The sequence below is a fragment of the Sus scrofa genome, chromosome 6, assembly GCF_000003025.6.
Source record: "Sus scrofa isolate TJ Tabasco breed Duroc chromosome 6, Sscrofa11.1, whole genome shotgun sequence".
NCBI classification, from domain to species: Eukaryota; Metazoa; Chordata; class Mammalia; order Artiodactyla; family Suidae; genus Sus; species Sus scrofa.
In genome coordinates this window covers 17,711,202-17,724,451 of record NC_010448.4, presented here as the reverse complement: position 1 = coordinate 17,724,451, position 13,250 = coordinate 17,711,202, and the positions used below count along the sequence as shown (strand labels likewise).

At 39.6% G+C, this 13,250-nt stretch overlaps 1 protein-coding gene across 1 annotated transcript in view; it reads left to right on the top strand.

The window, feature by feature from the left end:
- SNTB2 (syntrophin beta 2) overlaps positions 1-13,250 on the top strand; it is a 99,964-nt gene that overhangs the window by 50,099 nt on the left and 36,615 nt on the right. Inside the window, exon 3 of the mRNA XM_021093874.1 lies at positions 11,489-11,703. Coding sequence (XP_020949533.1) covers positions 11,489-11,703 — 215 coding nt within the window. The remainder of the gene's footprint in view (positions 1-11,488; positions 11,704-13,250) is intronic.

Here is a 13,250-nt window from a genome sequence, read left to right as displayed (position 1 = left end):
CAGAAGTGTTGGTTTCCTCCTGTAAAATGAAAAGTTATGTGAGGATTAAATAAGGGAACAATTATAAAATTAGCAAAGCATGCTCTTATTATATTATTATAGGTGTGCTGGTGTCCTTATTAATAAATTCCTTAATTTCTTTCTCCTGTTGTTTTTTTCTTTCTGTAAAATGAACGTAATAATGCCTGCTCAGCTATACTCTAGAATTACATCAAGGATAAATAAGCTAATATCTATAAACTCACTTGGAACTCTTTGATCCTTAAATTTATCTCCACTCTGCCAAAGGAAATGTAATGACAGGTAACACAGCTATAACATTTAAAGCCATTGAGAAAAAGAGTTCATGTAGGAACAGCAAAAAGAAGTTTCATCAGGACATCTGTCACTAAGACATTTATCACATTGCAGCCTTATATAACTGACCATATTTCTATTTGAAAAAAAATGTTTTTTTGTTTGTTTTTAGTTTCAATAAATTATCTACATAGATGATTATATTGCCTAAATAAAGACAATTTAATTTCCGTCTTCCCAAAAAAAAAAAAAAAGTTTTTACATAGTCTTTCGTAAAACTCTGAGTGAGAAATAGGCTTAGATGTTCCCTAATCTGAAAAATATTTGAGTCTGGTTTTTAAGCCCTTTGTAGGCAAGTGGCTTCCCATCATTCTTCATTTCTTCTTAACATTTTGTTATGAAAATCTTCAAACATATAGCAAAGTCACAATAATGTTACAGTCAACACTCATTTTCCCACCTAGATTCTACCATTAACATTTTATTATATTTGCTTTATCACAGATTGGCCCATCTATCCATCCATCAACCTATCTTAATTTTTTTTGATGCATTTCAAAGTGAACTGCACATATTAGTGAACTTCCCTCTAAATACTCATGCATGCATGAGTGTTTCCTTGTAGCTTTTTTCTTTTGTGCTGATAATTGTGTACAATAAAATACACAAATGATAAGTTCTGACAAATGCATATAATTATGTAACCCAAGCCTATCAAGATATAGAATATCAGCATTACCCTGGAAAGTGTTCTTTTGCCCCTTTCCATTCAACTCCTTCTCCCACTTTTGAAGTGTGCTGTTGTTCTGACCTTCTACCACAGATTTGTTTCCACAGTTCTGAAACTTCATCTAAATGTAATCATGTTATGTACTCTTTTGTGATGGAATTCTTTTACTCACTGTAAGATTGTTGAGGGAGTTCTTGTGGCGCATAAATCTCCATATCATTTGTTTAAAAAAAAAAGGATATGGAGTTCCTCTTGTGGCTCAGCAGAAACAAACCCGACTAGTATCCATGAGGATGCAGGTTCAATCCCTGGCCTCGCTTAATGGGTTCAATCCCTGACCTCTCTCAGTGGGTTAAGGATCCAGCGTTGCCATGAGCTGTGGTGTAGGTCACAGACACGGCTCAGATCCTATTTTGCTGTGGCTCTGGCATAAACCAGAAGCTGTAGCTCTGATTCGATCCCTAGCCTGGGGACCTCCGTATGTCTTGGGTGCGGTCGTAAAAAGAAAAAAAAAAGATTGTTGAGATTGTTACCTGTAGCAACAGTTCTTTCTCTTTTATTTCTGGGTAGAATTATGTTATATAAATATATCACAGGTTTTTTTCTGGTGGCTAAATATATTTAATGGCATTTGCCTTGATTTTTTTTTTTTTTTTTTTTTTTTGCCTTTTGCTTTTTGTCATTTTAGGGCTGCACCCTCGGCATATGCAGGTTCTCAGACTAGGGGTCCATTCAGAGCTATAGCTGCTGGCCTACGCCAGAGCCACAGCAACTCAGGATCGGAGCTGCGCCTGTGACCTACACCATAGCTCATGGCAACGCCAGATCCTTAACCCACTGAAAAGGCCAGGGATTGAACCCACAATCTCATGGTTCCTAGTCGGATTCATTAACCACTGCGCCACAATGGGAACTCCAGATTTTTTTATTAAAGTATATTTGATTTACAGTGTTGTGCCAATTTCTGCTTTACAGCAAAGTGACTCAGTCATACATATATATGTACATTCTTTTTTTAATATATATCACAGTTTCTGTATCTATTTTCCTATTGATAAACACCTGAGCTGTTTCCAGTTTGGAATTATTAATAAAGTTACTATGTTTTTTGTACAACTCTTATGGACATAAATTTTCATTTCTCTTGGATAAATTCTTAAGGGTGAAATTGCTAATGTATGTTTTGTGGTGGTGTTTTTTTTTTTTTTTTTTTGGCCGTGCCTGCAGCATATGGAAGTTCCTGGTCCTGGGCCAGGGATCAAACCTGTGGCACACAGTAGCCAGAGCCACAGCAGTGACAACACTGGATCCTTAACCCATTGAGCCACTGGCGGACTCCCTATGTTTTGTTTTTTAAAAAGTTGTCAGACTTATTTCCAGAGTGGTTGTGCCACTTTATATTCTTACCAGCAGCAAGTGGGAGTTTACATTGGTCCACATCCTTGTCTGCATTGGCAGTATTAGTCTTTGCAATATTAAGTAATTCTCATGGCTGTGTAGCGGAATCGCTTTGTGGTTCATCCTTCATTTTCGTGTAAGGACTTCACTTGTGGGGTTTTTGTTGTTGTTTTGGCTGTGCCTGCGGCATACAAAAGTTCCCCAGCCAGGGATTGAACCTAAGCCACAGCAATGACTACACTAAATATTTTAACCACTAGGCCACCAGGGAATTCCCTTCACTTTCTAAATCAAAAACTTATTCAAGATGAGAGGAAAGCATTCTTTTTTTTTTCTGTTTTACTACATTAATTTAGTTTCACTGTCTAGAGCTGAAGAAAAGTGCTGACTGTCAGAATGAATATGTAAGAAGGAGGAGGAAGTTTATTTGCTTCTTTCACATCTAGTCCTCAAGACCTCACTAGATGCTTCTGATAGTTATAAGCCTTCACTGTGGAAAGTGAAAGCTAAATAAATAATGACAAAGTCCAGGGAGAGAACATGAGGCTATGCCTTAGCAAACAGCATTGTGGGCAGTGGGGAGATTAGCAAGAACAAGATGTTCTTAAACCCCGCCTTTCAGAAATGTAAATCTGTTACCTTTGAGCTGGATTACATGGTCTAGGTCATCTTCACATTGGCTATTTCCATATCGTAGGTAAATTTTGACTTTATGACATATGAAACAATATGATTAGTACCAAATTCAACTTACAAGTTATGTCAAAGACTTTACCAAACTGAAGAAATAAGCGGGCTAGACTTACATATTCTTCTGCTTCTGTGTACCTAAACATGATCTGATTCATCTGACCAGAATGTAATTGCATTTCTCAGGAAATCCTCAGTGGTTTGACAAGAGGCCAGAACTCTTCACACTGTAGCTGTCTCCTCCTCTCTCCTGTGGGCCCAAACAATGACTGGCAGACTGCCTCCAAATTTTTATTAGCAGAGTTTTCATTTGAATTTTCTTTTAAAACAGCAGTAGGAAACACTGCTTTTGGGAAACACTTTGTCCTCTTTATCAGCTCTCGGGGCCGCTTCGTCAAAGGCACAGTTATGGATCCTAGAACCATCAGTCCTACCTTGGAATTGCTTTTCTTTTTGTTCTAATTTAATTTTCTATTTCACAGTCACTTTTCTTTTCATAAAAAAATTGGTGATTCTGTCCTGGGAACTAATTTACTTCCTGTTTTCATCTTTTTCCAGCCTAGTGGCCCCATTATCTTCTGTTTAATCTAGTTAAGTTTATTTTATAGCAGACTTATTTCCATTCTTCCAGTTACTAATAAATAGGATCTCTGACACTGGGATTTTCAGAGTTTAGACTGTCCCCAAGGAGCCATGCTTGGGAGACTGTCCCAGGAACTATACGAGATGTAAAGGCTTTTTCAGGAGGTGAACGTTCGTGCCTAGAGAAGGATGAACTGATTCCTGTCTTGAGTGCTAAGTAGGTCAGCAGGAGGAGTTAAAGAAAATTGTCGTCATGGTTTTGCGACTAAACTTTTAGCATGTAATTAAGAACATTAAACCTGGTTGCAGTGCCAAAGCAACCAGGTAGAAATAAATGGCCTCGTAGAGGAAGACCGGCCTGATACAGGGTCTGAATTAAGGGTATCACTGGCCCTTCCACTCACTTTGGTGGGGTCAGGCTGGGGCAGTCTCTGGCCCCTGGGTGTGGGGAATGCTGAAATAATCAGCAAGCATCTTTATTTTAGTTTTGTGCTTTTCTCCCCCTTTCAGAGGTAAATGGTGCTTACAATTCTCCAGCCTCTTCAGGATTCTGTGACATATTTTGTCTCGGATTTGAATCCCGCCACTTTTTTTAGGTAGCCTAAGTCATTTAACTCTTCTCTCTGCTTGCCAGCTTCCAAAATTTTGTTGTAGTCATTCCTTCCCTCTTCTCCCTGAGCTTATGGGATTATGCTTTTTAAAAATTCCCTTTAAAGTTTGGTGATGACTTCTTAGATATAACACCAAAAGCACAGCACATAAAGAAAAAATTGATAAGTTGAACTTTATTAAAATTAAAAACTACTGCTTTATAAAAGACACTGTGTATTAGGGTTCTCCAGAAAAACAAGCAATAGGATGGTTAGATAGGTATATAGATTAATTTATTTATTACAGGATTTGGCTTAATTTATTTATTATATGATTTAGCTTATGTGATTATGGAGGCCAAGAAGTTCCATGATGTGCTGTCTGCAAACTGTAGAACCAGGAAAAGCCAGTCTCAAAATTCACCCTGAGTTCGAAGGCCCAAGAACCAGGAGTGTCAGTGTTTGAGAGCAGGAGAAGATGAGTGTCCCAACTCAAGCAGAGAGTAAATTTGCCTCGCCTCTGCTTTTTTGTTCTAACATGACCTCATTGAATTGGATGATGCCCTCCTGCATGGGCAAGAACCCTGTTCTTTACACAGTCTACTGATAAGGCTAATCTCGTCTTAAAACACCCTCACAGACATACACAGAAATAATGGGGTTTTTTGTTTTTTGGCCACACCTGTGGCGTATGGAAGTTCCCGGGACAGGGATCAAATCTGAGCCATAGCCACAACCTATGCCACAGCTGTGGCAGTGCTGGGTCCTTATCCCACTGTGCCACAGCAGGAACTCCCCAGAGGTAATGTTTTGCCAGCTATCTGGACATCACTTAGCCCAGTCAAGCTGACACATAAAATTAACCATCACACACTATTAGGAGAATGAAAAGCTAAGTCACAGACTGGGAGAAAATCTTTGTAAAATACATATCAGATAAAGAACTGATATCCAAAATACGCAAAGAATTCCTAAAACTCAACAATAAAAAAAACCCTTGAGTTCCTATCATGGCTCAGTGGAAACAAATCTGACTAGTATCCATGAGGAAGTAAGTTCGATCCCTGGCCTCGCTCAGTGGGTTAAGGATCTGGCTTTGCTGTGAGCTGAGGTGGAGGCTGGCAGCTGCAGCTTTCAATTCAACCCATAGCCTGGGAACCTCCATATGCTGCAGTTGTGGCCCTAAATAAATAAATAAACAACCCAATTTATAAATGTGCAACAGGGAGTTCCCCTGTGGTGCAGCAAGTTAAGGATCCAGACTTGTCACTGTAGCAGCTTGGGTTGCCGCTGTGGCTCTGGTTGGATCCCGGGACCAGGAACTTCCACATGCTATGGGAGTAGCAAAAAAAAAAAAACCTGTACAACAGATCTGAAGAGACACCTCACCAAAGAAGAAATACAGGTGCTTAACATCATATGCCTTTAGGGAACCACAAATTAAAACAATGAGATACCACTATACACATATTAGAATGGTCAAAATCCAACTGACAGTACCACATGCTGGCAAGTATGTATAGCAACAGGAACGCTTATTCATTGCTAGTGGGAATGCAAAATGGTACAGCTACTTTGGAAGAAAGTTTGTCAGTTTCTCACAAAGCTAAATGAAGTCTTACCATGCATTAGCAGTTGTGCTGCTTGGTATTTACCCAAAGGAGTTGAAAACTTTTGTCCATACAAAAATGTACACAAATGCTTTAATCATAATTGCCAAAACTTGAAAGCAACCAAGAAGTCCTTTAATAGGTGGATGGATAAACCAACTGTGGTACATCCAGACAATGGAAGATTAATTACTCAATGATAAAAAGAAATGAGGAGTTCCCGTCATGGCTCAGTGGTTAATGAATCCGACTAGGAACCATGAGGTTGCGGGTTCCATCCCCTGGCCTTGCTCATTGGGTGAAGGATCTGGCGTTGCCATGAGATACGGTGTAGGTCACAGATGCATCTCAGATCTGATGTTGCTGTGGCTCTGGTGTGGGCCGGCAGCTGTGCCTCCAATTAGACCCCTATCCCGGGAACCTCCATATGCCTCGGGTGAGGCCCTAAAAAGACAAAAGACAAGAAAAAAAGAAAGAAGAAAAGAAATGAGTTCTCAAGTCACAAAAGACATGGAGGAAACTTAAATGCGTACTGCTAAGTAAAAGAAGCCAGCCTGATTCCTTCAAGATAGTAAAAAGATCAGTGGTTGCTAGGAGTTCGGGGCCAGGAAACAATGGAGAAATGGGTAGGGGAGCACAGGGAATTTTTAGGGCAGTGAAATTATTATTCTGTATGATATTGTAGTGGTAGATATATGTCATTGTACTTTTGTCAAAATCCAGACTTTGCAACACAGAGTGACCCAAGACTTTAGTTGATAATGTGTCAGTATTAGCTCATCGATTGTTAACAAGTATACCACACGAATGCAGGATGTTAATAACAGGAGATGGGGCCCAGCAAGGAGTATTTGGGAGCTCTCTCTATTTTTTGCTCATTTTTTTCTAATACTACTCAAAAAAGTATTAATTTTGAGGAGTTCTCTTAGAGTGTAGCGGGTTAGGGACCCAGTGTTGTCAGTGCAGAAGCTTGGGCTACTGCTGTAGCATGGGTTTTATCCCTAGCCTGGGAACTTCCACATGCCATGGGCATGCCTCCCCCCCCAAAAAAAGTATTAATTTTGAAAAAATAAAAAACCTTCCAATGGTTGTTTTTAGTGGGAAAGAGTAGTATAGAGTTATGTGCCAACTGCCATCATATATAGGAAGTTCTAGAAATACTAAAAATACCTTTTCTTTTTAGGATTAGTATATGTGATAAAGTAAAATATAAAATACCTTGCTTTGGGTTTATATTCGTATGTTACCTAATAGTCTAGCATTTTATTTTATTTATTTATTTTCTTTTTAGGACCTCATCCTCGGTATATGGAAGTTCCCAGGCTAGGGGTCGAATCAGAGCTGCAGTTGCTGGCCTATGCCACAGCCACAGCAATGCCAAATCCAAGCTGTGTCTGCAACCTATGCCACAGCTTGCAGCAATGCCAGATCCTTTACCCACTGAGCAAGGCCAGGGATCGAACCCATATCCTCATGGACACTAGTTGGGTTTGTTACCACTGAACCACAACAGGAACTCCTAGCATTGCATTTTACAGATAACTTCTTGTCATAAGTAAATTTACTCTGAAGTAAGTTTAGCTACTTTAATGATTATTTGAGCAGTTTCTCTGAATAATACAATTAACTCATCAAAAGGATTGATTCTACCTTTTAGTTCAACATTTTGTTGTTATATAATGTAATCTACTATTTTAAATCTTCCCATAATAAATGTATAACTATTTTTCTTTTAGAGGATATGATGATTTTTTTAGCCAGCAAATGTTTATTTTCAGAACCATAACAGCAACAACTGATATAATGAAAAATAAAATTAAAAAGAATAAACATTATAAAATAACACAGAGGACCAAATAAAGGTCAATATGGATATTTATTTTAAATTTAAGTGTAATAAAATATACATAACATAAAATTTATCATCTTAACTATTTTAAGTGTACAGTTCAGTGGTATTAAGTATATTCATATTGCTATAATACCAATGTTTAGAACTTTTTCATCTTGCAAAACTAAAACTCTACCTATTAAACCACTCCCCATTTGCCCTTCCTCCCAACCCCTGGCAACTACCATTCTACTTTTGATCATATTGTTCATATTTGTCCCATTTGATCATATTTTCCTTTGTTGACTCCTCAGTGATTCCATGTTGCTTACCAATTAATATCCAGGCTTAACCCCCTAAATTTTGATGCCAAGTACTTTTCACTGTATTTAGCTATAGGATAGGAAATCAAATAAATTTATCAGCCCTGTAACTAAAACAAATGCAGAATAGCTTATGATTTGCTATCTAAAGATACTTCGAGTATGGGGTCTGTCTGTTAAGTGTTCTGGCTGGTCATAGATCTTATTTTACGTTTTAATTATTTTCTAGAACTTTTTTGCCCATTTGGCTATTGCCCTAGAACTGCGAAGGCATATAAAGCATGGATAGACTGGTGGCTAGGCCTTCAGATAGCTAGAAGAATAACTTTAGTGGGAGGACATGTGAATAGGTGAGTAGATAGGTGCCAGGTAGATGTGTTTATAAACTGTCTCATAGCATGACGTCAGCTTGATAGGTGTGCCCCAGAGATGTAGAGGCCTCCATTGCTGTCCTACTTTGCCACTGCCATCCTTGGAAGTGCCATTTTCAGTCAGGAATTTCATGGTAGGAGTTCTCATCGTGGCTCAATGATTAGTGAACCCGACTAGCTTCCTTGAAGACACAGGTTAGATCCCTGGCCTCGCTCAGTGGGTTAAGGATCTAGTGTTGCCGTGAACTGTGGTGTAGGTCACAGATGCGGCTGGGATCCAGTGTTGCTGTGGCTGTGGTGTAGGCCAGCAGCTATAGTTCCAACTGGGCCCCTAGCCTGGGAACTGCCATATGCCAGGGATGCAGCCCTAAAAAGACATAAGACCAAAAAAAAAAAAAAAGAATTTCATGGTAGTCATCACAGTCCTTTATAGAAGTAGTTTTTATAACCTGTAATTGTGTATTAATTAATTGTATGTTTTGCCTTCCCCATTAGATGATAGGCACAGTGAGAGTAGAGACTGAATTTCCCTATCTTTTTCACTAGTCTATCTCTAACACAGTGTCAAGCATACTATCTGTCATATAGTAGTAGCTCTTAATAAATGTTTACTTAAGAAAGGATGAACTGGGGTTGCCTTATGGCTCATCATGTTAAGAATCTGCCATTGTCATTGCTGTGGCTCAGGTTCAGTCCCTAGCCCAGGAACTTTTTTTTGAGGCCCCCCTAAAAAAAAAGATGGACTGATCAGAGTTCAAATGAGAATAAATATGTCATATTAAATATGGCAGATTAGGAGTTCTGTGATACAGTGGATTAAGGATCCAGTTTGCAGTGTCTTGGGTCACTGCTGTGGCACAAGTTCAGTCCCTGGCCCTGGAACTTCCACATTGCCACTGGTGCAGCCAATAGATAAAGAAATACGGAAAATTAAAATATTTGGAATTGTAAAGGGTCTAGAAATATGGCAAAAGAGAAGGACTCAAGCTTCAAGGTAGCAATGCTGTCTGTGTACATGTAAGCTGCTCATCTTTGACAGGTAGAGGGGGATCTGGTGACAGCGCTGCAAGGAAGCAAAAGCTGTCTTCTGAAAAATGAAACAATAAAAAGGTCTCTCCTTGGTTAGTAACAGTTTGTCAGTTTCTAGCCTACCAAGAGAAACTGAAAAACTCCTAAGAAGTTTTTATTTTTCCATTTTAAAAGATATGTATGGGAATGGAGTTCCCATTGTGGCTCAGCAGGTTATGAACCCAGCGTAGTGTCCATGAGGAGGTAGGTTCAATCTCTGGCCTCACTCAATGAATTAAGGATTCAGTGTTGCTGCAAGCTGCAGCATAAGTTGCAAATGGTGCTTAGATCCAACATTGTGGCTGTGGCATAGGCTGGCAGCTGCAGCTCCGATCCCACCCCTAGCCCAGGAACTTCTGTATGCTGAAAATGTTGCCTTAAAAAAAAAAAAAAAAGATATGTATGTCCACTGTTAGAACATGGCAGTGTATATATGTTAGTAATTTTCAAAATAAGTTTAACTGGTATAAAGTTGACTTACAAAGTTATGTTAGTTTCAGATGTACAGCAAAGCAAATCAGTTACACATCTATCCATTTCAAATTCTTTTCCCATATAGGTTATTACACTGTATTGAGTGTATTACCTTGTGCTATATAGTAATTCCTTTTTACCTCTTTATATATCGTAGTTTGTATGTCAATCCTAACTTCCTAATTTATATTTACTTACTGATTTTTAAAATTCATCTTGGCAAAAACTTTGACCGAGGCATAAAATATTTTAAATAATTTTTAAAAGACGTAAAGCAGTACCCAGTAAATTGCTTTCTGAGGAATTTATTCCACATTTATTCCAATATTTAAAAAATATTTTAGGGAGTTTCCATCGTGGCGCAGCAGAAACAAATCCAACTAGGAACCATGAGGTTGTGGGTTCGATCCCTGGTCACTCCGTGGGCTAAGGATCTGGTGTTGCTGTGAGCTGAGGTGTAGGTCGCAGAAGCAACTCGGATCTGGTATTTCTGTGGCTGTGGTGTAGGCCAGCAGCTGCAGCTCTGATTAGACCCCTAGCCTGGGAACCTCCATATGCCGTGGGTGAGGCCCTAAAAAAAAAGACGAAAGACAAAAAAAATACATGTATATTTTAGGAGTTGCCATTGTGGCTCAGCAGACTAGTATCCATGAGGATGCGGGTTTGATCCCTGTCCTTGCTCAGTGGGTGAAGTATCCACCATTGCTGTTAGCTGTGGTATAGGTCGAAGACACAGCTTGGATCCTGCATTGCTGTGGCTGTGGTGTAGGCCAGCAGCTGTAGCTCCAATTTGACCCCTAGCCTGAGAACTTCCATATGCTGCAAGCGTGACCCTAAAAAGCAAAAAAAAAAAAAAAAATATATAATATATACACACACACAAATATATATATATATATATATATGATAATTCCTGAAGGGTACTTGAAGTATAGATTGTTCTCAGTTGAATATTAGCAAATGATAGTCATAGAATTGAAGATCGCTTAACTATTCTTCTACTATGACTCAGTGGATGATTTAATGATAACATTACCCAGACCTTAAAAACAATTCCAGATTTTCGTAAAGAGTCATATTCTTCAGCTATTTTCTTTGCTTGCTCACAGTGGAAATTTCAGTTCACTATTTGGCAGAAGGTTTTATTTACTTAGAAATATCCTATACCAGAATTTTCCAAGTATTTAAAAAAATAATAGTTCCTTCTATACAGTGTGCCTGTGAGATTCAGTGAGCATGCTTTTCATTACTTTGACGTGGAAGCTGAGGCAAAGTGAGCTGTTCTGCTGTAGACTGTACAATAGCTTCCATCATCTTCTGTCATTAGCAGAAGCAACAGACCCACCAGTCAGTCTTTCTGGTGATTGTCTTTCCACATGAGGATTTCTCTAGAATTGGACCCTAAGGAATTTTAAAAAAGCATTTATATTCTGGAATGTAAAATTAGATTTTCAGTTATGTACATTAAACCCTGGCAAATTTGATGGCTTCTGATCTAGCTCACTTTTTTTTTTCTTTTTCCACACAGATTAATAGAGCTACATTCTCCTGATAGCAGGAACACGTTGATCCTACGCTGCAAGGATACAGCCACAGCACACTCCTGGTTCGTAGCTATCCACACCAACATAATGGCTCTCCTCCCACAGGTGTTGGCCGAACTCAATGCCATGCTTGGTGCAACTAGTACAGCAGGAGGCAGCAAGGAAGTCAAGCACATTGCCTGGCTGGCAGAACAGGTAGGCCGGGAGGCAGGGCAGAGTATCACTGGGTCACCATTCAGAGCCGGGATGGGTCTCCCATTTTGGATATCTGTAGTATTTGAAGTGTATGAAGTCAGGGCCTGGGTGTTTAGCTTGCAGATCTTTTGTCAGTCTTTTTTTTCTATTCCCCTACTATTTAGCTATTTGTTGCTAATTATCACTGCCACCGGAAGAATTGACTATCATGATAATCATCATCATAACATAACTAAAAAGAAATTTTTTTTTTTTTTTCTTTTTAGGGCCGTACCCACAGCATATGGAAGTGCCCAGGCTAGGAGTTGAATCAGAGTTATAGCTGCCGGCCTACACCGTAGCTCACAGCAACACTGGATCCTTAACCCACTGAGCAAGCCAGGGATAGAACCTGCATCCTCATGGATGCTAGTCAGATTCGTTTCTGCTGAACCACAATAGGAACTCCAAAAAGAAGTTCTTTTTTTTTTGTCTTTTGTCTTTTTGTCTTTTGTTGTTGTTGTTGTTGTTGTTGTTGCTATTTCTTGGGCCGCTCCCGCGGCATATGGAGGTTCCCACGCTAGGGGTTGAATCAGAGCTGTAGCCACCGGCCTACGCCAGAGCCACAGCAACACAGGATCCGAGCCGCATCTGCAACCTACACCACAGCTCAAGGCAACGCCGGATCGTTAACCCACTGAGCAAGGGCAGGACCGAACCCGCAACCTCATGGTTCCTAGTCGGATTCATTAACCACTGCGCCACGACGGGAACTCCCAAAAAGAAGTTCTTAATTAACATCTCTGTCCTTAATGACTGAGGATAATTTTCAGAATCAGCAAACTTCTGCAAATGGCCATTAGTGCCACAACTACTTGCCTCTTACACTATAGCAAGAAAACAGGAGTTCCCGTCGTGGCGCAGTGGTTAACGAATCCGACTAGGAACCATGAGGTTGCGGGTTCGGTCCCTGCCCTTGCTCAGTGGGTTCACTATCTGGCGTTGCCGTGAGCTGTGGTGTAGGTTGCAGACGCGGCTCGGATCCCGAGTTGCTGTGGCTCTGGCGTAGGCCGGTGGCTACAGCTCCGATTAGACCCCTAGCCTGGGAACCTCCATATGCCGCGGGAGCGGCCCAAGAAATAGCAACAACAACAACAACAAAAAAAAGACAAAAAAAAAAAAAAAAAAACAATCATGGACAAAATGAAAATGAATATATGTGGTTGTGTTTCAATAAAAATGTATTTACAAAAGCAGGTGGTAGATTGCATTTAGCCCATAGGTCCCAATTTCCCAGTTTCTGTTTTAGTCTGTTGACAGTTTCAGGGACAACAGGCTTATTCCCTTGGTCTGGGAAAAGTATGAAATATACAAAACATTTTACAAGTCATTAAACACATGTACTGTTGTCTTCTACAACTAAAGAATGAAAAGAAGAGAAACAAGAAAACCTAAGTGAATACTGGGTAAAGGGAAAGGAAGACCATAATCCAAGTTATTTTGGATCCCAAGTTTGAAGAAAGGGAGACTAAAAGCTCTACATATATTACGATGCATCCTTTGTCTTT